The sequence below is a fragment of the Callospermophilus lateralis genome, chromosome 4, assembly GCF_048772815.1.
Source record: "Callospermophilus lateralis isolate mCalLat2 chromosome 4, mCalLat2.hap1, whole genome shotgun sequence".
Lineage (NCBI taxonomy): Eukaryota > Metazoa > Chordata > Mammalia > Rodentia > Sciuridae > Callospermophilus > Callospermophilus lateralis.
In genome coordinates this window covers 6,685,230-6,711,859 of record NC_135308.1, presented here as the reverse complement: position 1 = coordinate 6,711,859, position 26,630 = coordinate 6,685,230, and the positions used below count along the sequence as shown (strand labels likewise).

The window sequence follows — 26,630 nt, the reverse complement described above, 5'->3', positions numbered from 1 at the left end:
TGCCCAAGACTGACAGCAGCCCGGGTGGTGCCACCAGGGCACTGGCTTCTGCCAGGCCAAGGGTCCTACGTTCCAGCACCACATCCTGCTCTTCTTTCTGGTTTCCTTTCCTGCTGGGTCCCTGTCAAGGTTGCTAAGTCACCAACCAAGGGCGAATTTGAGCCAGGACTTGGAGGGTGGCAACGGTGTGAGATGGGTGCTTCTAACACATCTAATTGCCCCTGGGGAGAGCCTTCTATAAGAGTAGCAAGCTTTGGGGGCTCCCTTGGGGCTCCCAGTTCATAGCACCAGCTATCCAGGAGTGGGGGACTGAGGTGGAGCACCGGGGACCCTGCCCACGGAGCTTCTGCACACTCAGGGTGCTGAATAAGAGTGGGCCAGGGGACACTGGGGTCCATGGCTGGGCCTCCCAAGAGCACCCTCCCTCCACCAGGTCCTAGGGGCATGCCCGGGGGACTCCACTGGGTAACTGCCCAGCCCAGCTCCCTCCCTCTGGGGTCCTCTGCCCCTCTGGGGCTTCTCAGCAGAGAGAGAACCTCCGGGAGTTGATGTTCATCTTGGTGACCCCAATGAGCTTGAGCGGCGTGGAGAGGCTGAAGGAGGAGGCCAGCGGGGAGTCACAGAAGAGGTCGGACAGCTCGTCCCGCTCCTCCAGCTCGTAGGTGGCATCGTTGAGCATCCTCCTGTGCAGGCGGCAGGTCTGCTCGATCTTGAGCTTGTTGATGTCACCTCGCAGGCGCATGAGCTGCCTGGCCAGCTGCTGGTCCTGCAGCCGCATCTCCGCCTGGAAGGGACGAGGGAGGGGTCAGCAAGAGCGGTGGAGGTGGCGGCTCCTTGGTCCCTCACAAGCACAAACACCTCCTCTGAGACAGTGCCTGACACTCAGGCACTTGGTCCCTCCCTTGCCAGGAGTCCTAATGGATGTCTTGGGTCATTGAATGGTGCATCTAGAAACATCAGCAGCTTCTGGGCTCAGGTGACAAAGGAGGGTGTGTTTGTCCAGCCCAGCTTTGTGCTGGGCAAGTTACTATCTAAATCCTTTTCTTCTGAAAGAGGTGCATGTAGTCCTGGCTTAAAGATACTTCCAGCTGAGTGCCGTGGCACAAGCCTGTAAGCTCAGGGGCTCAGGAGGCTGAGGCAGGAGGATCACAAGTTCAAAGCCAGACTTAGCAACTTAGGGAGGCCCTAAGCAACTTAGCCAGACCCTGTTTCAAAAAAAAAAAGGCTGGAGATGTAGCTCAGTAGTTAAGTGCCCCTGGGTTCAATCCCTGGTTCCCAACCAAACCCAAAACCCTTCCAGTTCATTCCCACTGTTTAGCGATATATTCAGATGCAGCAAGAGGATAAAGAAAAGATGAGAATGACAAACCCCGAGTTCAGGAACATGGCTCCTTTGGGTGGGAAAGAGGAATGTAATGGGGGCGGGGGGAATTTAAAGGCTCTAGGTCATATGCTGGGGGGCTGGCAGCTGCTATATTGTCCTTTAAATGTCCTTGAATGCTGAAATATTTAATAAAGTTTCAAAGGAATTGAACGTGAAACGAGGTGACTATCTCTTACTGTGAACCAGGCATGGTTCCCAGCCCTTTGGATGTATTAACACACAACAGGGCTCCTCACTGCAGCCCATGGAGTAAAACTCCATCATGGGTAGGGAAGTAGAGGTACCAAGAAGAAACCCTGTCAGGTCGCAGAGTCCCCCATTAGCGGAGCTGGTCAGTGACTCAGTCAGACTCGGTCAGACTCCATGACCCCAAGGACTGACCGCTAAGCTCTGCCTCCGAGGGAGAGCTGGAGCGTGGGACATGGAGCTGGCTGAGTGGTCTGTGACCCTGTGGGAGGCTATAGTGATCTGAGTGCCTCCGTGTTTCCTGATGAGGAAGGGACATGATGATAACTCCGCCCGTGACCCCATCTGACAGATTCCAAAATCCATCTCCATGTGGAAACTTGTGGGACCCCCCATGGTCCCAGAGGTACCAGCAGGACAGCGTGAGCCTGAGTTTTATGAGCCAGGGTGTTCAAGCTCAGGGGCTCAATGTGTCACTCAGCTTCACAATTGTGACACGGCAGAGCAAGAGTGGGGCAGGATATCGCCAGGCTTAGAGGAGTATTTTCCATTTAGTGTCACCAAGACAGGCCACAGGCTGCCCCTACTTGAATTGAGGTCTGATTCCTTCTCACAATTCACTCTGCCTACACTTGCAAGTGGTTATTGTTTTAGCATTTTGGGGTCCTATGTGGCCCACCTGGTGCTTGAAGCCAAATGAGACTCCAGAGGGACCCTTCCTAATTTGTGGTTACGCAAATTAAAGCAAATGTCCTCACCTTCCTCTTGGAGAGTTGGGAATACGAGGTGCTACTGGGTAGAAAAACGCGTGACCTCACGAGGACTCATTTTCAATGCACCTTACAGATCTCGTTTCCTGATTTCATGGGTGAGACGCATCAAGAGAGAAAGCCTTGACTTCACCTGAGGGTCAGCAAGAATTGGGATGGATGTTCATAGTCCCACTCCCGAGCTCAGTTTTCAATCCTCGGGCATCGCAACTCAAATTCATTGCCAGTCAGGAATCCTAATGGTTTAGAGTAGCACCAGATTGAGGGTGATGGGCTGCCACAAGTAGCTGGTCATCTACTCATTTTCTGTGAAGCCCCTAATATGCCGGGGACTGGGCGAGGCGATGCCTGCACCCTCTCTGACGGGGACAGAGGTCGGACCTGTCTGAAGACACACCGTCCACACCTCTGCCTTCACGCCATCCTCGGGAGCCTGGCTTGCCTGCTTCTCTTAGGAGTATTTTGGAATTTGAAGATAGATATCCTTGGAAAGTGAGGAACCCTGTGGTTTAGATCCGCATTTTAGCCTCAGGAATTGGATCTTTGTTCTGAAATATCCTTTAACCCTGGAGAATTTCAGGTTGGCCAAGTGTCTGAGAGGAGCTGTGAGACGCTGCCTGCAGGGGGCAGCAGAGAGGGGAAAGGTTATGTTTCAGCAGCCTGGGAATGTGGCGCTCAGGTCCCTGGGGCTGGCCACAGGCAGTGCAGTGGCCCCTCCAGGGCTCCTGTCCCCCTGGGGCAGCAGATGCAGGGCTTTATGGCTTGGGAGAGAGTGTGCAGGTGGAGCCCCTCTCCTGCTGGCTCAGTTGGGCAAAGCCACTAACGCTCCCTGAACCTCTGTCCTTTGCCTCTCGAAGGAGGCATGTAAGAGACAAACTCAACACTCCATGAATATGAGCCTTGATGGCCAAAGGAGGCGGGCGCTCGCCAGCTCTCTAGTGCCCCAACGCAGGCGCAGGACTCAGGACATCCCAGGGCATCCCAGCCTGGGCATCCCAGGCTAATCTCTCCTTTAACAGACTGAACACTGGTCCTGGCCCCTGAGGGTGACGCACCTCTCAGTGTGTGTGTCGTTGTGGGACACTGACTTCCCTCCCCTCTCCCAGGTGGCCTGCTGTCCTCTGGGGATGAGGCGCTTGCTGGACTCTGAGAGGTACACCCATCTCTCCAGCAAGCCTGACCTTGGCACTTGGTGAAAGGAGGTGAGATGCCACTGGTCTCAGCACTCTGTAGGGAGATGGTGGGTACCCCAGGTGTGGAGGAAAGGAAGGTGGCCTCCGGCAGGGCTGGAATGTGATCTGGGCTCGATGGTCACCCACAGACATTGGTTTCCACCAGGCACACAGGAGCCCTTCTAGGACAGCCCGGCTGGCTGTTTGTGCAGGGGAAAGGCGAACCCGTCCAGGGCGGAATTCAGTCACAAACAGTGTCATTAAAGGGCTCTGTCAGAGGAGAGGAGCATCCTCACTCCCCAGCAGGCAAGGTGAGGTGAGGAGGTGAGAGGGGAAGGCGGAGAGGAAATTCAGAGAGCAGAAAATGCCCCGGGGATGCATCCCTCCTGGGTGTGGGTGGGGGTGTGGGTGTGTGGGCTCTTTGCACCTACTGTCTCCTGCGGGGGGAGAGGAGGAGCTGCGCCTGCCTTGGGGCAGGCAGGGATAAAACCAAGGCTGCAGAAGACCCAGGAAACGGCAGGCAGACCCTCAAAACAATCAGACAGAATTATCGTAGGACCCGCAGCTTCACCTTGGGGTACAGATGTAAGACATCCGCAGGTGAGGACTCCAGGGAGTGTGCACCCCACGTTCACAGCACCCCAGGTTCATAGCAGCATTAGTCACAACTGCCCCAAGGTGGAAGCAACCACCTCGCTGGATAGATAAGCAAGTGTGGTCCCTCCATGCACCGGACGCATTCAGCCTTAACAGGAAGGGAGTTCTGCCGCCTGCCACAGGGGTGAACTTGAAGACACTGTGCTAAGTGACGTGGGCCAGTCACGCAGCACATGATGCTGTGATGATCCCGTTTATACAGAGTAGCTACAGGGACCAAACCCATGGAGCCAGGGAGCAGAGAGGGGCTGTGGGCCTCGGGAGGGGTCTGGGAGCTGGAGTTTGGTGCAAGCTGTGTTGCTCAGAAAGTCCTGGCTGGCACCAACTGGTGACCGAGAACCCCAAGGTGAAGGGTGTTTGTACCTATACTGGCCCAGCCTAAGAGCTATAATTAGCCTCTGATTGATGCTGAAAAGAGCCTGGGAACAAGACGCAGGCCATTTCTCAGCGTGTGAAGGGTCTGAGCACTCCTTTCCTTCCCGACTGGGTAATAAGACTTCACTCCTGAACTTTGCAAATGGTTTTTGCCACCCGTCTCAGGATTTGTTCCGCTCTGCGTCAAGACCTGCCCTATTGTGACAATCGGCATCGTGTAGGGGTTCCACCTGGAGGCCCCGGTGATAGTGTTACTTGCTCTTGGTTTGGTCTCTGGATTAATGCTAGGAGGAGGAAGGCAGGCGGTGTGGTTAAGATGTGCTGCTGAATGGAGACTTGAATTTCTGGGAGAAATGTAAAAGAAAAAAAAAATTCAAAGTTTCCTAGAAACCAAACCAGGTCTGTGAGTTGATTTCTGGGGGACACGAAGGACCTCAGAGGCTGAGCGTGATTCACAGAGCAGAGCTGCCTCTTCCACCGGGTGATGTGTTCTGCAGCCTTGGCCCAGGCTGTGGGCAGGAGGTTAACACGCTTGTTCCCGTCCCCTGGGCTGGCTCTGTGGGACAGGAAGGAGCCAGCCAGGCAGCTCCTCTGTCTGCACCAGGCCTCTTGGTCTCTCCTCGCTGAGGGGGTCCTGTGCTGGGACCAAAGGGTGGGGCAGAGAGCAGGAGACCCTTCAGGACTGCAGAGAACGCTCTGGCATGAAATTCTACCTCTAGATAGTCCTTGATTTTTCACACTTGGAACATTCTAGATCAGAATGCTACACTGAGGGTGCAAGGTGGGATAATGCATTCTGAAGAGCCCCTAGGTCTGCTGCCTCCAGGCCCAGTACAGTGGGAGTGGGACCCTTTGCAAAAGGGGAAAGTCACCCCCTCCTACCTCATCAGGTTGCACCGTGGATGTGGAGGGATAAGTGCCTGGAAGCTACACCAGAGAGGGACAGCAGGAGAGCGGGGGGCTGCTGTGGGCCAGGGGAGGACCTGAACAGACACTTCCCAAAAGAAGACATACAAATGCACAATGTGTATGCAAAAAATGCTCACCACCACCACTATCAGGGAGGTGCCAATCAAAACCTCAATGAGCTAGCCTCTCACCCCAGTTAGAATGGCTATGAGAAAGACAAATAATAATTGCTGGTGAGGGGGCAGAGATTGGAGAACTCATACACTCTGTGGAGCTATAAATTAGTATATCCATTATAGAAAGCAGTTGGAAGTTCTTCCAAAAACTGGAAATAGAAATACCACCTATGTTTAGGAATCCCACTCCTGGGCATATATTCAAAGAAAAGAAATCATATCAGAGAGATACCTATACTCCCATATTTACTGCAGCACTACTTACAATAGCCAAGGTATGGAATCAATTGCAATGTCCAACAACAGATGAATGGATAAAAAATGCACAGTGGAATATTATTCAACGATAAAAAGGATGAAATCCTGTCATCTGTGGTAACATGGTTGGAATTACAGGGCTTTAAGGAAATAATCCAGAAAGACAAACACCACATGTTCTCCCTCATTTGTGGAGGCTAAAAAAAATTGATCTCCTAAAAGTAAAGAGAATGGGGGTCACTAAAGCCTGGGAAGATGGGGGGAATAGAGGGAGACAGTTCGATGGGGGGAGAGGATTAGTTCTAGAGTCCTGTAACACAGAAGTGACAAAAGTATTCCACGATTTATTACACATTTCAAGACAACTAGGAGAGTTTGTGCTCAGAACACAAAGACTTACTAATATTCAAGGAGATGGAAATGCTAATTCCTTTGATTTGATCATTCTGTACTGTATACATGTATTATACTACTGCCCCCCATAAATAAGCACGAGTATTATGTCAATTTTTAAAAATAACATTTGTCAGAAAGAAATTGTCCAGCTAAGAATAATACCTCAGGCTGAACAGCCCCTTCTGAGCCCAGGAACCACCAGAGCTGGACTTTGTATTAGCATAATAAGTGTCGCCTTTTTCAGAGAGAGCTGAGTTCTTGGAAAGAGGGCAAACTCAAGTTTGGAGAATAATACTCCAAACCCGGGTTGGGGCTGTGGCTCAGTGGTAGAGTGCTTGCCTAGCACACGTGAGGCACTGGGTGTGATCCCAAGCACCACATGATAAATAAATAAATAACTAAAATAAAGGTATTGTGTCCATCTATAACTAGAAAAATTAAAAAAAAAAAAATGACCCCAAACCCCAGGAGTTAGGAGAATGTACCGAGTGAGCAGAAAGTGCGTTCATGATCATTTGCCAGGGCAGCAACTAGTTCTGTAGTTTGGGCTCTGAGCTTGGGCAGGTCTGAGTTCAAATCCCTGTTCTGCTGGGCACACTTCTCAGCCTCTGTTCTCCCATCTAAAATGGGGAGAGTAATAGGCCACCAGCAGCCACCAGGGAAGATCGCTGTATTAAATCATGTGACACTGTAACCCTGCACCACTCAGCACCTGCAGTCTCAGGGTCCCCGGGTGGTCACTGCCCTTGGGCAGCTCATCCTCATTGTCCCTTCCCTGCTGGTTAGGGTTTAAAAGGACAAAGCCCAGGAGGATCAGGTAAGTCGCTTTCCTAAAGCCACACATTTGAGGCATTCTCCACCCCACCCTCAAGCAGTTCCTGGGCCAGCAGGGGCGTCACTTGTGGGTCCTCACCCCAGCACCACCCAGAGGTGCAGCTGAACTTCCAGGGAGGGAGGGCCAGCGGGATCTGTCCTTAACAAATGCCCTGGTGCAGGTCCTAAGGCTGTTTCCTCCTGGGGGTGGGGGGACTCCATGAAGGCAGGACCCTGTCCCCCCACCGGGGCCCACCTCTCCCCAGCACCAAAGGGGAACCAGGGATTGGAGGAAGGGCCCCACCTGCCTCCCGAGGCCCAGGATTGCCGGGGGCTGCTCCCTGGTGAGCTCTCCTTGCTTCCCAGGATGAGGAAGGGGTGCGGGCAGGGCCTTGTGATGGGGGTCCCTGTCACCCCGGTGGCCAGCAGTGCCCGGTTTGTCAGCTCTCAGGCCCGGAGGGCACTTCTGGGGATGGAGGGCCTGGGTTTCCTGTGCTGCTTTACCTGTGGCCTGCAGGTGAGGGCTGTGGACCAACTGCCTGGTGGGACACCAAGGAGCCGGTGCTTTTCTTTCTTCAGTCTTTTGTTTTTAAAGCCTTTCACCCCTGGACTGCATATACCACATTCCTATTTAGAATTTTCAGGAGCTACAGAAAAGCGGAAAGAATGACACCACCACCCAGAAGGAGAGTCCCCAAGGACCCCGCAGGCTTCCTTTGCCAGTGCCTTTGTTTGTGAATTCTGTAATAACTCCCAGGAAGCCACATCTGCCCAGATGAGCAGGTCTCCCTCCTGTGGTGGCTGTCCCAGAGCCCTAGGTGTCACTGAGAAGACACAGTCTGGGCAGAGGGTGCCTGGACTCCCCCTGTGGAGCCTGTCCCCTGCGGGCTGGCTCTGTGCTGCTCTGTCCTCAAGGAGAAACAGGCTGGGCCCCCCTAAGGGTTGTCATGAGTCACTGACCTTTTACAAGTATCCTGTTCTGAAATCAGGAGGGACATGCAGGCTTTTGCCAGCTCAGGCCCCGATGACTTAAATGGCCGAAGCACCCAGAGAGGCCTGGCCTGGGTGCAGAGCCAGGTGGCCTGGGGCTCCATCTGCTTAACCTCTCTGTCCCTCAGACCTACAATCTTTCTGCGCCCCCCCTCTTCTCCTCTGTAAAGTGGGGACAGCAAACACACCTAAGGCTTCCTAGGGGACACTGGGAAGGTTCACTGGAACCACAGAGTGACATGGCTGTCACCACATTCCTCGCCTCCATACCATCATGGCGAGTGAGACCTGTCATTTGGCTGGGCCGGTCAGCAGACAATTCTGGCTTCAGGGGGCGGGCCCTGGACACAGCAGGGCTATGCTTGCTGAGCAGGCAGCACGGGCAAGAGAGGATGTGATGGGAGAGGGCTCCCGGGCACCCCAGCTGTGACCACAGGGCGCCGGCTGGGCCAGGTCTCAGGCCTCCTGCCGCGCAGACCTGCGGTGACTAACACCGCCAGACTTCTTTTCCTTTTTTCTAACAACTATAAACACCTTCTCAGGAGCTCTGTTTACGGGGATCAAACACCTGCGTGAAACTGAGAGAAATGTCTGTCCACACCCAAGGATTCTCGCCTGGAAGACGGCCCAGGAGGAAGCTGGGATGTCTCGTTCAGATTTTGGCACCCGCAGAGCCGGGGGAATGCTTTATTGCCCTGTGCTTTATCTCCAGGTTGGCGAGGGGAACTTCTGAGCACAACTACAGAGACAAGACGGAGAGGAGGGTCCCTCTTCCTCAGGCTGGATGGTGACCACTCAAGGCCAGGCCCTAGAGCTGGCTGCTGACCCCAGCCCAGTTAGGGGCCTTGGTGAGATGTCCTGAATTCCATGCTCAGCTTGGGGTAGAGGCTCCAGGGTCAGGCACTGCCCCGCCCCACCCCAGGCCACTCAGTCAGAAGACAGGAAGCTGGAGGCTGGGACCCTCCAGCACCCAGAGCAGCCAGGAACCAGCAGCGGTGCACAGTGGCCACTTTCTGGACTCCGAGTGGCTGTCCTGGGAATGGTGAGGTTGGACCTCAGCCTGGAGGAGTCCTTCTGCCCCACCTGCCACAACCAGGTGGTCACATGGTCTCTAAATCCACTCTGAGCCAAAGTCAGGCCTTAGCTGGAGAAATCACCCTAACAGGCTCCAAGGGCTCCACCTTCCTCGAAGCCTCCGTGCAGAAGTGGAAGGCAAGTGGACTCTGCCTGCAGGTCCCCAGGGTGTCCTAGCAGTGAAAGCCTGGAGGGAGATCAGGAGGGAAGCCTGGGGGAGCCACGGGCCCTTCCTAGCCTTGGAAGCTCATCGCGCTCAGGCAGTCCCTCTCAGCTGGCTTTGCAGGAGCAGGGGAAGGCAGATGTTGCTCCCAGACCCAGCGCTGCCTGCTCCCAATGGTGCTAGTTGACAATAGCCTCCCTGGAATGCCAGATGGTCAGGGTACAGTTTAGGGGCCTGCCCTCACTGAACCCCAAACTTTCATTGAGTTGGGGGTGTTTGGCATCATACAGGGAAAACCCCACACGACTGACTCACAGCGCTTCAATCCCCGGAGTAAAGTCAAATTCACATATAGGCGAATGGGAGGCCTGAATAGGGTAGGAAAAACTTGATTCCGGGCTTACATTCAGTACAGTACAGTAGAGGTTCTGCAAGCCTCTTTGGATGTGTTAAAAATAGGTCGATTTTTAAAGGCACCTTCAATGATGATCAGAGGATGAACCAGAAAACCAATGGCATGGAGCTTTGGTTTGGTTGAGGCTTAAAGACAGGAGGACGTGTTCGAATGAGAATTGTCCATCTCAGTCAAAGGGTTTTACAAGTTGCCTTTGTTGCCGAATTCTGAGGCAGGCAGAATTTTTGGGTCAGAATCGCCTGCCTCTGGTCTGCATTGGGGCTGCTGCTGGCCAGCGCTCCTGGACCACTTGTTTTGTGATGCTGTGAGTTTGCTCACTGAGGCCTCTTCACTGGTTGAGTGCTAAGCCACATGGGGCAGATATCGCAGGGACAGGACTTGAAGCTCAAGCTTGGGGACCTCTAGGTTGCCCCGTGTGGAGCCTCAGAGGTTCCCTGGCACCAGACTAAGCCTCCCTTCATTCCTTGATACTCAAAATGTGGCCCATGAAGCAGCCATATAGGTTACCTTAGAGATGTCAGTTCTGAATCAGGGAGAAACAGAATCTTCATTCTACAAAGAGACCCAGGGAGAATTTGAAGGTCGCTGCTCTCTGGGCATACCCAGCGAGTCCTCTGCCATTGAGCTGCATCACCTGCCGCACCCCCTGCCTCTCCCATAGCGTTCTCCTCCCAGTGGTGATGGCTGAATCTGACTCTGGCTCTGACACCAGTCCTATCTTCTTACATGGCTACCTGTTAAAAGCCTCAGTTACTCAGCCCCTGGGGACCAAATTAGTCCTGGCAAGGAGTGCTCTGCTGTCCACCCAAGGGTCCCTATCTCCTCGTTCCCCTCAGGTGCTCTTGGCCAGCATCTCTGGGTGGGGCACCTCCTGCCACTTTGCTTACAGAGTTCTGGCAAGAGAAAAGAGCATGCCTGGTGGGTCTCAGCCCCAGCTGCACAATGGGAGCAGGTGAGAGCTTTGAAAGCTATGGATGCTGGGCACCACGCCCTGGAACTTCATTTGGTTGGTCTGGGGTCTGACTGAGGCTTTGGGAGCCTCCAAAGGTCCCCAGGTGGTTATAAACAGTCAGGGTTGCAAGACATCTCTCTGTCTGAAGATGACGGCACAAGCTCTAGGAAAGTCCCCACTGGTTTACACACAGAACAGTCCTTCTCTACTCTCTGCTCCAGAGGGGGCCTGTGAGGAATGCGAGCGTATTTAGAGAGTAACCGCCTCTGCTTTCAGAAGCAATGAACCTCAAAAGAACCTGAAACCGACAATTGCATCCTTGATTAATGAGAATATTTTTTGTTCTTCTTTATGAAAACAGATCAAAGCAGCTTAGCCCCAGGAATTCAAAGAACACTTTCAGGGTCTGTCCTGGGGCACAGCATGTCCACCTCTCACCTCTTGTATCCCCCACAGGCACCCTGGAGCCACAGAGCAAGAATCCACAGGTGCCTTATCTTCCACGAAAGCCAAGAGCCACGCACACTCCAGTTACCGGTTAATCACATGTAACAGAACCCTGAGTCCTGAGCAGCATTCTCAGCATCAAGGACTGAGACCAAAACAGTCCCTGATCCATCCAATACCTGAGTCCCAGAGCCCCTTCCCATCCCAAACCCCAGTTCATGTATTTTAGTCCATAATGCATGCCAGGCCCCACAGGATTCTGGTTTTCAGGATTCTGCAAAGCAAACCGAGTGGGCCTCTGCAGGCCTTGTTGCCCTGGGAATTACTACTGGCTCTGGATGGTGGCTGGACCTAGACTCCTGGCTCCCTGGGGCCAGATGGCCAGACCTGGCAGGTGCTACCTGGGCCTCAGTGAGAGGAGGACAGGGGTTGAGAGCTTGGGGAGGCTTAGACTCATGCCTGCCTTGTTAAGAAGCCACTGTGCTGGGACCGGTGATTCTTCCCTGGGGGAAGGCAGCACCCAGCTCTGCACCCTCACCCGGTTTCTCAGGCTGAGATTCACTGCACATGGTGAGATTCCCACTGGAAATCTGTTTTGCCCAGGGGCAGGAAAAGGGCTAAGCAAAGGGCCCTTTGCTTGCACTCAATCCACCCGGAACAGCCATCCCTGCCTCAACCTCTGGGCAAGCTCCTATTCAGCCTCCTTACCAAAGCCTCTACCCCATGCATGATCAGGCTCACATCCCCTGGCAGCTCTTGCACACCACACATCATTAATACAGCACTTTCCACGCTGGGCCTCAGTACTCACAGCAGTTCCTTGCACAGGACAACCCCCAGACCCAGGGCCCCTCCTGCAGTCAGTCCACCCCAGGTAGCCTGCCGAGCAACCCAACAGTAGCACTCGGGGAGGGAGAGCAACCACTGTCTTGGTAAGTGGTAGGAGGTGTGGGCAGCTGGGACAGATGGCAGGGGAGGGGGCTTCAGAGGGCAGGTAAGCTCCAGGCACCCACTTAGCAGTCCAGGCATGACAGCGAGGCTCTGCCAGTCGGGGGAAGGGTACAGATACCCCAACATGGGCTCAGATCCTCATGGACACAGCTTGATTCCTCCACAATGTCCAGGATTAATGGCTGATTTTCACAGCCCCTTGCAACCAGAGAAATAAGATCTGCCTTTGTCAAATAGGAAGATCACAGATGTGCAAGTGGTGGGTCTAAAAAGATGGGAGGTCCAACACATGATGGGGTAGAGGAGATAGAAACAGAGAGAAACAGAGGGACACGTAGAGACAAAGAATGACATCCTCTCTTTTCTGGGGACTTCTGTGGGGGCAGCCACTCACCAGTTCCTTCCTGAGCCAGGTTATAGCCTCATCGATACTCTGGAAGCCTTCCAGCTTGCCAGGGGACCTGTCGCCCTGGCTGGTGCTCCTGGCAGGCGGGGGGTGCTCTCTGGGCTCCCTTGGGGGCAGCAGGGGCTCCCCACCCCCACACTCTCCTTGCTCCAAGCTCTCCTCGGTGGCCATCTTCTGGAAGGGCCACGTCTGCTCCTCCAGCCTGGCCTGCCATTCGAGGTAGGAGGGCCTGCGGGTCTCCAGCCTCAGCTTCTCGGTGAGGGCCTTCAGGCTCCGGAGGTGGTCATCAGGAGGCGCGGCGGCCCCTGCCAGCCCCTCTTCTTCACCCACTTCCTCCACTTGGATCTCGGGCACAGACATTCTACAGTCTGCCCTGGCAGCCAGACCTGGCAGCTGGTGAGGGGCTGTGTGGGAGGCTTGCTGGGCGATGAGGCTGGGTCCTGCTCTGGAAGGACCTCATCCAGCTGGGGCTGTGCCTCCAGAAGGCATTGCAGAGGCTGGGCGGCACCTGGAGCTGAGGGACTGTGGAGTGAGCCCCAGGGAGGGCCTTTCTGAGCAGCTGCGGGGGTTCAAGGTCTATGATTCGTCCCAGAAGCCTGTGGGTGCCATGCTTCGTAGAAGGCAGGAACAGACAAGCACTGGCAGGATTCTTTAGGGGCAGCCTTTGCCAAGGAGATCTATCTGTCCCGAAGGTGTACGCAGAGCAGAGACGGGCCAGATGCTCGCCCTCCCCGGGAAAGGCAGGTGGTGCGGGCCCTGCAGGAAGAATGAGAACATTGTCAGTCTGACCCCTCCCCAGCTGCTGGGTGGAGGCACGTCCACACTCCAGGAGGGGAAAGAGGCTCAGAGAGGTCCAGTGACAGGGCTTCCACTTGCTAGTCCAGGACTAGAGGTGAGACGACCACTTTAAGTTGATGCAGAGAAGCTGAACAAACTGGGCAGCACCTACAATCCCACCCGTGTTATCTCACTAATGCTCACAGCAAGTCTGTGGAGATTAGTTTCTGTCCCCATTTGACATGGGAGGACCCCAAATCCCTAAGAGGCTAAACGACGCACTGAGACAGAACTGCCGCAGGGAGACAAGACCAGTCACTTGAATCTGAGAGCACAGGTCTCCCCTCTCAGTGACAGCTGTCTGAGGGTCCCCAGAGCCAGCTGCCAGGCCAGTGGAGCCCCACGCAGACTCAGTTGTGCCTGCACCATACAGGTGCTGCTGCCCTCGGCACCCCTCCCTGAGCACAGGGCCGGCTTCCTCTACCCTCAGCTTCCTCCACCACCACCTGACCTCACACCCTCAGAGAGGAAGCAAATAAGCCTGCAGCTGCACAGGGGAAGAAGGAGCCGGCTCCACTCAAGCTGGACGGTGAAGCTGAATGAAGCTGGTGACTCAGCCTTCCAGGACGGTGGCTCTCAGGTTTACCTAAAGTGCCCACACAGCAGCGCCGCCTCCGCCAGGCTCCAGCTGCCGTCTGAGTTGGCCTCCAGGACCTAGCGCGGGATATAAGCCAAGGCTCTGACCCCATCGTGCCAGGGTGGGTAGGTTATAATGAGACACCAGCCTTCTGGTGTGCCTGTGTCTGTGGGGAATGAGCAAGGGTAGACAGACACGGGCCGATCCGAGCGGGAGATGTGTGTCTTGAGCTTTCAGGGCTAGTTTTCAAAATCTGTGCTGAGGCCATGCAGGTGTAAAAACTAATGAACTGATGCAGAGCAATGTCCAAGATAAGGTTAAAAGAAAAATCAAGGTTCCCAGAAGCTTGGTGCACACACCACCCTAGGGTGAAAATGGACGGAAAGGGAGAAAGATGCTTGTTGATGTATGTGCCTTTAAAATCCCTGCTGAAAGAAGAAAGCAAATCATCACCCTGATGCCTGCTTGGAGTGTGGGAACTGGGCGGGCTGAGATGAGGACTGAGGGGAGCAGATCCGGGATGGGGAGGCCACTGGCAGGCTGGGCTGCCCAGGGAGGTCTGGATTTCCTCCTGACACACGGAAATGCTCGGGAAGACAGACAGCAGAGCTTCCGTTCTGGACCACCCTACGAGCCCAGCCTGCCCAGGAGGCCTGGCTGGAGGACAGAGGACTCTCCCCGTACTCTGAGCCTGCCCCTGCGGGAGTGGGGGGCATCCCTGGGGAATGAGGAAGACATGCCACCCCAACTGGGAGCAGAGGAACTCAGCTTCACCTCCTGCCCTGCTCTGGGCAAGTGAAAGTCCCCTGGGGAGCCTGGGCAACACTGATGGACTTCCGAGAGTTCTGAGTCCCTTGATGTGGGCCCAGGACTCAGAGAGCAGCCATGCTTAGGCTCCCAGGTGATCTGAGGGCCAGATTCAAGGGGGCAGTCAGGACTGAGAGCTGCTGGTCTCCTTTAGAGACACCAGACCTGGGATCAGACTCTGGTCCTCGGCCATGGGGCCTGCCAAGCCTCAGTTTCCTATGCTCAAAATGAGGTGTTCTGCCAGTCTCCTAGGCTCTTGGGGATGGGCAGGATGAGGTTCATAGGTGCTCTCTGAATCTTAGCGTGCTCCAAGGACACAGGAATGGGGCTCGCTGTGCACTTTCTCATGACACAGCCTTCCCAGGCTCTCTCCAAGTCTGAAGACTGGGAGCTGCTTTCTGGGGCCCCACCCAGGTGCCTGCCCTCTGCCTGTTTGCTGAGGGCCCAGAATCTCTTCTGAGTGCGCCTGGGTGGCTGGATCCTACAGGGCCTCCTTCCCACAGACCGAGGAGCTCTCATTATGGCCAGAAGAGTTTTCTGGAGAAGGTCCAGTCTATAGACAGACTGATGAGCTGTGACCCCCCCACCTGGGTCCTGGTTGTGCCCACTCCTCAGAAGAGTGAGCACATGAAGCCACATGCCCATATCCCAGAACTGGTGAGAGATAACACAGTAGGAAGCTGTGCCCTCCCTCTGCAGGGGCTGCGTCCTGCCCCCTTAGGTAAGGGGCTCCTCTTGGGGTGGGAACCACTGAGAGTTCGTAACTTTGTGTGACTTCATAGTGTAGGGGGTGTATTTTAACAAGAGGTTTTCAGTCCACTGAGTGTGAGCCTCATGGTGTGGCACCTGGGTGCCCCTCAGCTCACGCCAGTCTCACCCAAACCCAAAAGGCAGGTGGGAACACCCATTTCACACAGGAGGTATGGGAGGCACTTAGGAGAGGTGAAGTGCCCTCCTCCAGACAGGAGCCAGCGGGGGGCCTGGGCATGAACTGTATGATGGTGGTCAGCCTCTTTCTACCCTGGAGCATGTGGGCTTTGGGGTCAGAGCTCAAGGGCAGCCACCAGTTCTGTGTTATGGGCTGTGGCTTCATGATCACCCCTTGCCTCTGAGTCCTCTTCTGAGGAGTGGGCACAACCAGGACCAGCTGCACAATTTGTAGGGCTCAGGGCTGGGTCTCTTCTTTTTAAAAAAGTCCTAAGAAATTCAGGATGGTGACAACAGAACATTAACCCAAGTGGAGTCTCTGTGTGCCCCCTGGGTCCCATGCCCATGAAGGGGATAACAATATCAACTTCGTAGGTCATTGCCAGGATTTCATGGGGTGACAGAGTTGTTAGAGCATGCCCCTGGTGTACAGTAAGCCCTAGACAAAGTTACGCTTTAAAAAATATTATTAGGATGGTGCAACCATGGGTGTCACATCAGTCACATCATCCCTGTCCCTGCCTTGAGCAGTCATCTGGTCGGTCCTTGAAATGCTGGGTGTCCTGAGCCCATTTCTGCATTTTTACATCCTTCCCTGGAAGCCCACTGATGCCATCCATTGGCCCTGCCTCCCCCAGTTTTGATCTCAGGAGATCTGGAAGAGTGAAGAGCAGGTTTGCCTTGGAAGGGAGAAAAAGAGCCCAGCCTGCGAGAACACCACCCTGCACTGCTCCCTCCCGCCCTGCTCCAGTTTTTAACCCTCCCACCCCCAGCTCCAGGTGCTGGAGGGACCCAGGTGTACCAGCCTGCTCTCCACGCCAGAGACTGAGGCTGGGCTGCAGGCCTGGTCCTGGTTCCAGCACAACTGCTAACAGGAGGAGGACCCGGGTCCAATCTTTCCCAGCCTGTGCTCTGCAGTTGGTGGTGCCTTGTGTGCGCGCAAAGGCTGGGCACAGAAGAAAGGCCACACTCACCCAAAGAGCTCCTGCTCAGCACAGGCTGTTTCAGAGCCACCAGGCAGTGTCCCAGGGATCCCACCTGCTCGGGGCTCACCCTGGTGCCTGAAAAGGCCCAGCGGGGATTCCTCCCTCCTTTCCAGCTGGGCACAGGAGCTAAGCTGGAATGTCACCCACACAGGCCCAGGAAGATGCTAGCAGAAGGGTTTGTTGTCCACTGATCACTTAGTGGGCACTGAGCTGGACATGTCCTGTACTAGTGGGGAAGCCATCCGGTGGGGATTGGAAGCAGCTCTGGACACCTCTTGGACTTGGTGGGCAGCAGAAGTCTTTCTTGACTCCTGGGGCTTAGGCCCAGGGAGCACAAAGCAGAGGACACTGGACACCACTAGATTTGGGACCCGGGAGTCTTGAAAGTCAAGATGAGATCCCGAGACCCCATAATCCATGAGGCCCAGGCATGCCCACCAGCCAGGCCACTGGGTGGCAGCGAGGACAAGCCTTGGGGATACACAGCCTTCCTGCCCCAGCAACATGCCAGGGCTTGGGATGACTGTGGTTCAGATGCGCTTCCAGGCTTCCTGGCCTATGAAGCAGGATTCGCCAGCCATGAGCTAATCCCCAGCTGCCCCAGGAGCCAGGTGGGTTCCGCCCTGCAGGCGGCCAACACCTGGTCTCATCATGACCTCACCTGCTCACCTGGAAAGCCCTGGAACCCGCTTCCTGATGGGCTTCCTGGGCAGGGAAGGTGCGGGGGCTGCTGACTGATGCTCCCCGGGCTCAGGCCTGCTCTCCCTGTCACAGAGGCTTCTCTGGAACTGTTTGTTTCTTCTGCAGGGTGCACAGTCTTTTTAACCCTTCCAACTCTTCTGCCCCACAGAACCCCAAGCTCGTCCTCTGCCTGCAACTTGTACAGCCCAGAAGCCCTTCTTTCCCTCCTCCGCCTAGTCCTCAGGCATTTTCTCCTTCCCTCTGTTTTCCCGGGCACGTGAGGGAAACAGTGACACCATCACACATGAGCTAACACTTGGAGCAACCACACCAGCCGTCACTCGGAAAGCTTCACATGTTCGGGCACAGTTAGGGCTCACACGCGTGAAGATTGCCATCATCCTCATGTTCCAGGTGGAGAGACTGAGGCGCAGATGGCTTTGGTAGCTTGCCCGTGGTCACAGAGCTAGTAAGTGGTGAGGCTGGGATGTGAGACCCTGACACTGGGCTTCCCGTCCCTGTTAAACCCTCACATTTACACCAGGCACTTTCCTGATGGTCCCTTCTTCCAGACTCAAGTTCATGAGGGCAAAGCCAGGCCTTTTATCCTGGTCCTCTGGCACTTGTGAGATGCTGCTGCTGTAAACATGGAATGAACGGGCACATAGAGCACGCTCTGCCTCTTGCTGCAGCCTGTGTTGCTCACAGTAAGCCAGCTTGGATGGGCTCAGAGGAGCAGAGGGGCCCCAGGCTTCTGTGACAGTACTTCCACGACCTGTCCTCATGAGAGGCCACACACACCTCCCTTCCCTGGCTGAGGAGTGCCTGGACACAGGTGTGCCTGGACACAGGTATGCAGGCCCGGCTCCCGGGACAAAGCAGGAAGAACCTGATTTAGCTTGTGCCAAATCCCAGGACTTTGAACTCTAGCCAGAGTGGACCTACTTGTCACGTGGCATCATGTGAGGACATTTCTACCTAGCACCTTCCTTTCTCCTTCTAGAAAAAGTATTCTCCCTGACTGGGGGGAGTCTGTCCCTCTGGTACCTGTGGCCCTGACCTGCCCTCTCACCTCAGGGGAGGTCACATGACTCTACTGGGCCAATCAGAGCCTTTCTGAAGTTTTCCTGCCAGACCAACCCAGAAGCCGGCCTTTCCCAGCCAGCCTGGGTACTGGAGCCCTCTTGCTCTCACACACAGAGGGTCTGCTGTACACAAAGCCAGCAGACAGGATGGTTTGAAGGCCTCACTCAGGTCCGTAGGAAGCCACCCCGCCAGTCTTTGATTACACAGCTCTCAAAGCCTCCTCTTGGGCGGAGCTCCTTGGAGCTGGGCTTCTGACAGGTACAGCTAGCTGCCTGGCCTGAGTGGGTGCTGGAGAAGGGTGCGGCGTGTGGGTCTTTGTTGGTGTTTGGCCTTGGTCGGCCTGTTTGTCTGCCATTCCCAGCCTCCCTCCTTTCTTTTTTGTGGGAAGCCCCCATTTTGTGCAAGACAGCAGGCAGGCGCCCTTCTCATTTGTTCTCTGGGATCAGAGGACCAGATTCTCCCTCCTCCCCCGCCCAGGCCCTGGCAACCAGGTGCGAGCATGTGACTTAAGCTCAGCCAATCAGAGGCTCAGGCCCAGGGTCTGAATTTGGCCTGTGTGGGGCCCAGTGAATGGATGGTTGGGATTCATAAGTGCTGGATGGGGGAAGGAGCCAGCTGCCCCTGCTGGAGTGCTGCTGCAGGGCCTCCCCGCTGTCCCGGCTGTCCTGTCCCGGAGCTGCCCGGGTTCTGCCTGCTTGCTCCTGTGAGTCTCTGCTTCCTGCCAGTCTCCGAGCGCTGACAGCCTTGTAGTCACGCTGCTTTCTATTGCTTGTGCTCAGAAGCCTGAGGGCTGGAGTGAGGGGAGCAGCCAACTCCCTTGGAGAGGCCACATATATAATTGAGAACTAAGCAGCGTCCTAAAACATTGTGACAGCCAAAAAGGCTTCCTTCTCTCACATCCCCACAAGTCCCGAGGGGGTTGGCACCTGCAGTTGAGACCCATAGGGTCCTCTGAATGAAATTTTGCTGAATCCACCTACATTCGTAGTAGGTATGTTTCCTAGGTGACAGTCAGTGACAGGCTACCAATATTCCATCTGCATAAACTTAAACCCGTTCTGCTCCCTCTTTCAGAAGTGCCACCCACGGGTCCCTGTGCTCTGGGTCATGCAGCCTTCCCAACTGGGCTGCAGCCAAATGCCTGGGAACTGGGTTAGCGTTAGGGTGCCTGAGGGCCTCCAGCCTGGGAAGGCAGTCTCTTTTGGGGAACAACCCGCTGGACTTCCACAGCAGAGTGACAGTCCCAGAGTGAGAGGGCATGCCCACCAGTGTCCCTGCTGCTGTTCTCTGCTTCCTGTAGGCTACTCTGCTCTTTATATAGTCAGCCTGGCTCCTGCAGCCCTCTGCTTCCCAGGTGTTCTCACAATTAACCACAACCTCCGGAGGTCACCTTGTACCTATTCTGTAGCATAAAAGAAGTCCACTAAGCCTATTAGAAGCCCCATTATCCAGGGAGGAAATGGAGGATTTTCCGTAGGAAACTTAGACCCAAGCTCCCATCAACAATAGTGAGGGGGCTGAGAACCTTGCCCAGGAAAAGGGTCATTATCAGGAACACATGAATGATGGGGGACCTTGCAGATGTGTCCCCCAGCACGAGCACAGGAAGAAGCAGAAGAATGTCACCTTATACTAGTTCACACACTTACACCTCATGTCATTCTGACTTCATACAGAACTCTGAGACTGCAGGGCTGGCTCTCAGGAATGACGATCCACTGTGCGAGAGCTGGGAGAGCTCTGTCCACGTCCCCCTTGAATGTCTCACTGGGACTCCTCGGTCATGATGACAATTATCTCCCAAACTGCAATTCAGATCCTGCCCTGGTGAATGTCCTACTAAGGAATATTCTAACAGCACTGCCAAGCTGCTAGTATTATAGGTATCCATAGGTACCAGGCACTGAGGAAGTAGCGTCTCCTATACATAAGGACCCTGCAAACTGTGTACTATGATCCTTTATTACATAATGGGTAAACCAAGGCACAGAGACAAGGAGGAGCTGGCTCAGAGATACTCAGATTGCACATGGCATGGTGAGGGCTGGGACCAGGTAACTTTGGAGGGCAGGATCCAGCAAGGCTGAACTGGGGGCCAGGACAGAGCCTGAGGCTCTGACGTCCCTCCCCCGGTCTACCACTTGTGCTAATAAGTCACAAGCATCCTTTGGAATCCAGTGGTCCCTGGAGACGGCCAGCTCTGTTCTGGCTCTGTGCTGTCCTCTGAAGGTGGCCCCCATCATGGAGGACTACCTTGACTGTGACTATGGACCACACTGGCATGGTAGGGAAGGCAGGGCAGGTGTTCTGGTCCCCTTGCAGCTGGGAAAACTGGGGTGAGGGCCTGGGTGACTGCCTAAGGCCCCAGAGCCTCTCACTCTCACCCACACTTCTTGGGGCTGCTAGGCTGGCTGCTTTCCAGAACATACTATCTGGTCAGGGCTGGCTACCACCCTCTGGGCCCCTCTGGCAAGCGGCACTTGGTCCTCTGGGAAGTTTATAGAATGAAGACCTGGCTACACCATGATTTAGGCCCCTGTAGATATGGTTTTTCTCAGCAAGGCAGGGCTGGGGCAGGGGATGTCCTCAGTGTCTGTCTGGCCTCTATGCCAGGCCAGGCCAGGGCACCATTTGTGCGGCTCACTGCTCTGAGCTACAGCCGGGCGGGGGCCAAGGTGGTGGTGGTGGCAAGCCCCATCAGTCAGCCTTGCTAAGCAAGGCTGTGGCTCCTCACCGCACCTGCTGGAGCAGGGTACAGAGGGAGCGCTGGCTGGCCGGGGCAGGCCTGGCCCAGGCTGGGCCTCAAGGCTTCCCAGGCCTCAAAACTGAGAACTAAAAGGCCTTCAGGGCTGAGGCCGAGAGCCTCCTTGGCCCCAGCCATGAGGCCTAGGCTCCTCCTCTGAAAACTACAGCTGCCCTGAGGGTGAAAGGCGGGTGGGGACAGGGACCAGGGTGGCTGGGACACAGCTCTGGCTCTTTCTAAAGAGGCAGCTGCTTTTCCCCAGGGGTGGGGGGTGATAGGTCCAGGGGTCCACAGGTGATGAGGGCGAGCAGGCCTGGGACAGGTGGGTGTTTCAGTCTTGGTCTCACGCTTAGGGTACATGCAGAGCCCCAGGTGGGGACAGGGCTGACCTCCCACCTTCACCCCCGTGGCAGGTCAGTCTGGGACTGACGCCTCTGCTCTGCTGATGTGCTTCAGCCCAGAGGAGAGGACGAGAGGACGGCACACAGCCCTGCGCGTCCCACAGAGCTGCTGACGGGAGCCGGGAGCTGCCCAGAGCCCGTTGCCTCTGCCTCAGAGTTGCCATGGTGACGGAAGCAGGAGGGACATGGCCAGTCTGGCCCTATGCCAGCCATCTTTCCCCTTCCCAGGCTCATTTTCATTCCAGCTCTTGGTCAGAGCTGGTGTTAGGAGCCCCTGAGATGGGGGACAGAGACCAGGCAGAGTCCAGACTGGCCCCAGTTGTGTGTGTGTGTGTGTGTGTGTGTGTGTGTGTGTGTGTGATGGGGCTCACCGTGTTGACATGTATGTGAGTGGGGGGTGGTTGTCCTAGTGTGTGAGTGGGGGGTGCTTGTCCTGGTGTGTGTGTGAGTCGGGGGTGGCTGTCTTGAGGGTGTGTGGGGGGGGTGGCTGTCTTGAGGGTGTGTGTGAGTGGGGGGTGGCTGTCTTGAGAATGTGTGTGAGTAGGGGGTGGTTGTTCTGGTGTGTGTGTGAGTGGGGGGGGTTGTCTTGAGGGTGTGTGTGAGTAGGGGGTGGTTGTCTTGGTGTGTGAGTGGGGGTTGGTTGTCTTGAGAGTGTGTGTGAGTGGGAGTTGGTTGTCTTGAGGGTGTGTGTGAGTGGGGGGTGGCTGTCTTGAGGGTGTGTGTGAGTGGGGGGTGGCTGTCTTGAGGGTGTGTGTGAGTGGGGGTGGCTGTCTTGAGGCTGTGTGTGAGTGGGGGGTGGTTGTTCTGGTGTGTGTGTGAGTGGGGGGTGGTTGTTCTGGTGTGTGTGTGAGTGGGGCGGTTGTCTTGAGGGTGTGTGTGAGTGGGGGATGGTTGTCCTGGTGTGTGTGAGTGGGGGGTGGCTGTCCTGGTGTGTGTGTGAGTGGGGGGTGGCTGTCTTGAGGCTGTGTGTGAGTGGGGGGTAGTTGTCCTGGTGTGTGTGTGAGTGGGGGGTGTGTGTGAGTGGGGGATGGTCTTGAGGGTGTGTGTGAGTGGGGGGTGGCTGTCTTGAGGCTGTGTGTGAGTGGGGGGGTTGTCTTGAGGGTGTGTGTGAGTGGGGGGTGGTTGTCTTGAGGGTGTGTGTGAGTCGGGGGTGGCTGTCTTGAGGGTGTGTGTGAGTCGGGGGTGGTTGTCCTGGTGTGTGTGAGTGGGGGGTGGCTGTCTTGAGGCTGTGTGTGAGTGGGGGGTGGCTGTCTTGAGGCTGTGTGTGAGTGGGGGTGATTGTCTTGAGAGTGTGTGTGAGTGGGGGGTGGTTGTCTTGAGGGTGTGTGTGAGTGGGGGGTGGTTGTCTTGAGGGTGTGTGTGAGTCGGGGGTGGCTGTCTTGAGGGTGTGTGTGAGTCGGGGGTGGCTGTCCTGGTGTGTGTGTGAGTGGGGGGTGGCTGTCCTGGTGTGTGTGTGAGTGGGGGGGTTGTCTTGAGGGTGTGTGTGAGTGGGGAGTGGTTGTCTTGAGGGTGTGTGTGAGTGGGGGGTGGCTGTCTTGAGGGTGTGTGTGAGTCGGGGGTGGCTGTCCTGGTGTGTGTGTGAGTGGGGGGGGTTGTCTTGAGGGTGTGTGTGAGTGGGGGGGTTGTCTTGAGGGTGTGTGTGAGTGGGGGGTGGTTGTCTTGAGGGTGTGTGTGAGTGGGGGGTGGCTGTCCTGGTGTGTGTGTGAGTGGGGGGGTTGTCTTGAGGGTGTGTGTGAGTGGGGGGTGGTTGTCTTGAGGGTGTGTGTGAGTGGGGGGTGGTTGTCCTGGTGTGTGTGTGAGTGGGGTTGTCTTGAGGCTGTGTGTGAGTGGGGGATGGTTGTCCTGGTGTGTGTAAGTGGGGGGTGGCTGTCTTGAGGCTGTGTGTCAGTGGGGGATGGTTGTCCTGGTGTGTGTGTGGGGGGGTGGTTGTCCTGGTGTGTGTGAGTGGGGGGGGTTGTCTTGAGGGTGTGTGTGTGGGGGGGTGGTTGTCCTGGTGTGTGTGAGTGGGGGGGTTGTCTTGAGGCTGTGTGTGAGTGGGGGGTGGTTGTCTTGAGGCTGTGTGTGGGTGGGGGATGGCTGTCCTGGTGTGTGTGTGAGTGGGGGGGTTGTCTTGAGGGTGTGTGTGGGGGGGTGGTTGTCCTGGTGTGTGTGAGTGGGGGGGGGTTGTCTTGAGGGTGTGTGTGAGTGGGGGGTGGTTGTCCTGGTGTGTGTGAGTGGGGGGGTTGTCTTGAGGCTGTGTGTGGGTGGGGGATGGTTGTCCTGGTGTGTGTGTGAGTGGGGGGTGGCTGTCTTGAGGCTGTGTGTGAGTGGGGGGTGGCTGTCCTGGTGTGTGTGTGAGTGGGGGGGTTGTCTTGAGGGTGTGTGTGTGGGGGGGTGGTTGTCCTGGTGTGTGTGAGTGGGGGGGGGTTGTCTTGAGGGTGTGTGTGAGTGGGGGGTGGTTGTCCTGGTGTGTGTGAGTGGGGGGGTTGTCTTGAGGCTGTGTGTGGGTGGGGGATGGTTGTCCTGGTGTGTGTGTGAGTGGGGGGTGGCTGTCTTGAGGCTGTGTGTGAGTGGGGGGTGGCTGTCCTGGTGTGTGTGTGAGTGGGGGGGTTGTCTTGAGGGTGTGTGTGTGGGGGGTGGTTGTCCTGGTGTGTGTGAGTGGGGGGGTTGTCTTGAGGGTGTGTGTGAGTGGGGGGTGGCTGTCCTGGTGTGTGTGTGAGTGGGGGGGTTGTCTTGAGGCTGTGTGTGGGTGGGGGATGGTTGTCCTGGTGTGTGTGTGAGTGGGGGGTGGTTGTCCTGGTGTGTGTGAGTGGGGGGTGGCTGTCTTGAGGCTGTGTGTGAGTGGGGGGTGGCTGTCCTGGTGTGTGTGTGAGTGGGGGGGTTGTCTTGAGGGTGTGTGTCTGGGTCGGGTGGGCTGGTGGTTGGGGACATGGGGTGCTAGCAGGCTTCTGCAGGGCAGTGCCCCTGGGGTCTCAAGGCACGAGTGGTCTGCATGGAGGCAGAATGCCCACGTAAGGGTGTGCTTTCCTGCCAGGACAAGCCTAGGTGCTCCCCCTGAAGCTGGCTGGCTGCTGCCTGGGTCAGGCCTCCCTGTGGCAAAGCCTCCGGAGAATCCACCCTCTCTCCTGAAGGAGGCTGCAGCTCCAGCATGGAGCCAGGTAGGCTGAGGCTGGGGAGGCTGGGGAGCGGGCAGGGAGCTCTGGGGCTGGTCCTGTTGGGACAGCCCTGGGCATCTCCCACCTGGGGTTGCAGCCTTGCTGCTGGGTGGGGGAGAGAGGAGTCTGCTCCCCCTGATTAAGCGCCTGTAGCCTCACCCCCGTCTGAGGAGAGATGCTGTGCTCTGGGAACCGTGGTTTCCCTGCGATGACCTCTCCTTCCTTCCTGACAGACTCAGGGTCTCACACCACAGCAGCAGTGGGGTTACCAACATGTCCCAGAACTGCACCCAGGGGCAGGGGCAGAGGACACTTACCCGTGTTCTCCTGGAGATATTTGCCCAGGGAGGCTTGGTTTGCAGGATCCCGTGCTAATGGTTGCACCTCTGCTCAGAATTCAGAGCTTCCATTTGCATACCTGGTTTAACAAGAGCAATCACAAACATTTTTAAGTCACACTGAAGTTTACACATTTTGTTCTCCCACACACCATGACATCATGGCTGGGGCTAGAGGAACTTTCCAAGAGCTAGACCTCAGAGATACTGCAAGCCAGAGAAACTATCAAGACTAGCTCAGGGTCACACAGCTCCATTGGAGGGGCTGGCTTGGCTTGCACTTGAATTTTCTGACTCTAAGCTGAACCCTGCTTCTATTGTCTAGGAAACGGGAAACCTTGCTTGGTCTCTCGGGCACGTTATGAGGAAAGAATCTATAAAAATACTTGTTAAGACCTCTGTGAATTCAAAGTGCTAGGTCAATGCTGAATAATTGATGGCTCTGCTCCTGTGCTCAGGGCTGACGCACAGGCCTCCTGTGGAGAGGCTGGGCTGTGCAGAGGCTGGGGGTGTGGAGACCTGTCCTTTTTGTCCTGCCTGTTTGGCCCAGTGAAAGGAAGAGCTGGGCTTTCCTTCAGCCCAGAGAAGCCCTGACTCCTGGGAGCCATACGTCTAATTTACGGCCTCCCTAGAGGACAGGAGAATGCAGAGGGCTGCTGTAGGGAGGTAGGGCTGTGGGGGACTCAGTCTCTATGGTGTCCCCTCCAAGGCCCTGGGAAAGGGCTGCTCTGGCAGGCAGGAAGAGAGGTGCCTGAGAACCCGAGGGTCAGTTCTGGGGGTGGGAAGTGGCCGTGGGAAATGCAGAGAATGGAGGGGTCCCCTTCACAAAAAATGCTTGACCAGGCAAGGATGCCCAGGAGCTGGCTAAGGCAGCCTGTCCTTGTCCCAGCCAACTGCCACAGTGACCACAGGACTTTTCTAGCCAAAATTCACAGTGGCAGTGGGCATCAGGGCACAGAAAGGAGATACAGGGTGGCCTTTCAAGCAGTTCATGGAGAGGAAAGCAGAAGGCAGCTCAGGTGGGCGTCCTGGTTACGCGAACAGGAAACAGTTCCCAGCTGACTGAGGCTCAGGCACCATTTCGAAGTGAAGGGCACTGTGGCCCACCAGAGTCTCCCAACTAGCGTTTGTCTCAGCCCTCAGAAAAGGCGGAGTTAGGCCTATTGGAATCCACAGGACAACTGACTCCCACTTCAAATAAGCAAGATCCACAAGCTCCCGTTCAGGGGGGAGTCTGTCCTACCTGATCTCTGTCTTACTGTGCAGGTTCCAAAGCCCAGTCACTCCGCAGGGATTTCCTCACGGGCTGCAAGATGATGCCGTGTTACTAGAGTCCTGCACGTCCATGCTGGGCCTGGGTGTGCTGACCTCTGGGCGGCTGGAGGGTCTTCCTGGTGTCTGGGTGGGGCTGGACCTAAGGATGCAGTGGGGTTGCAGTGTGGCCTGCAGCGGGTGGCAGGGGCAGTGCTGTGCCCACCTAGGATGTGGAGGGGACATCTTCCTGAGTCCCCCTAGGCAGGACAGAGAATGGGCTGTGTGTCGGTGCTTGCCCTCTTGTGTCAGTGAGGAGAGAATGTGGCTGGGCTTCTGCAGCCACTGCCTGAGCTGCCTTCTGCTTT

At 56.0% G+C, this 26,630-nt stretch overlaps 1 protein-coding gene across 1 annotated transcript; it reads right to left on the bottom strand.

The window, feature by feature from the left end:
- Positions 1-520: 520 nt before the first annotated feature.
- Fam167a (family with sequence similarity 167 member A) lies at positions 521-12,854 on the bottom strand. Its single transcript, XM_076852255.2, has 2 exons — positions 12,483-12,854; positions 521-784 (listed from the first exon to the last, which is right to left on the bottom strand). Exons 1-2 carry the CDS (start codon positions 12,852-12,854, stop codon positions 521-523), a joined length of 636 nt encoding a protein of 211 aa, XP_076708370.2.
- Positions 12,855-26,630: the final 13,776 nt, after the last annotated feature.

Coding starts and splice junctions, on each gene's coding strand:
- Fam167a (XM_076852255.2), bottom strand. CDS start 12,854: ATGTCTGTGCCCGAGATCCAAGTGGAGGAAGTGGGTGAAGAAGAGGGG. Junction 785..12,482: donor CCTGGCTCAGGAAGGAACTG/GTGAGTGGCTGC, acceptor CGTCCCTTCCAG/GCGGAGATGCGGCTGCAGGA.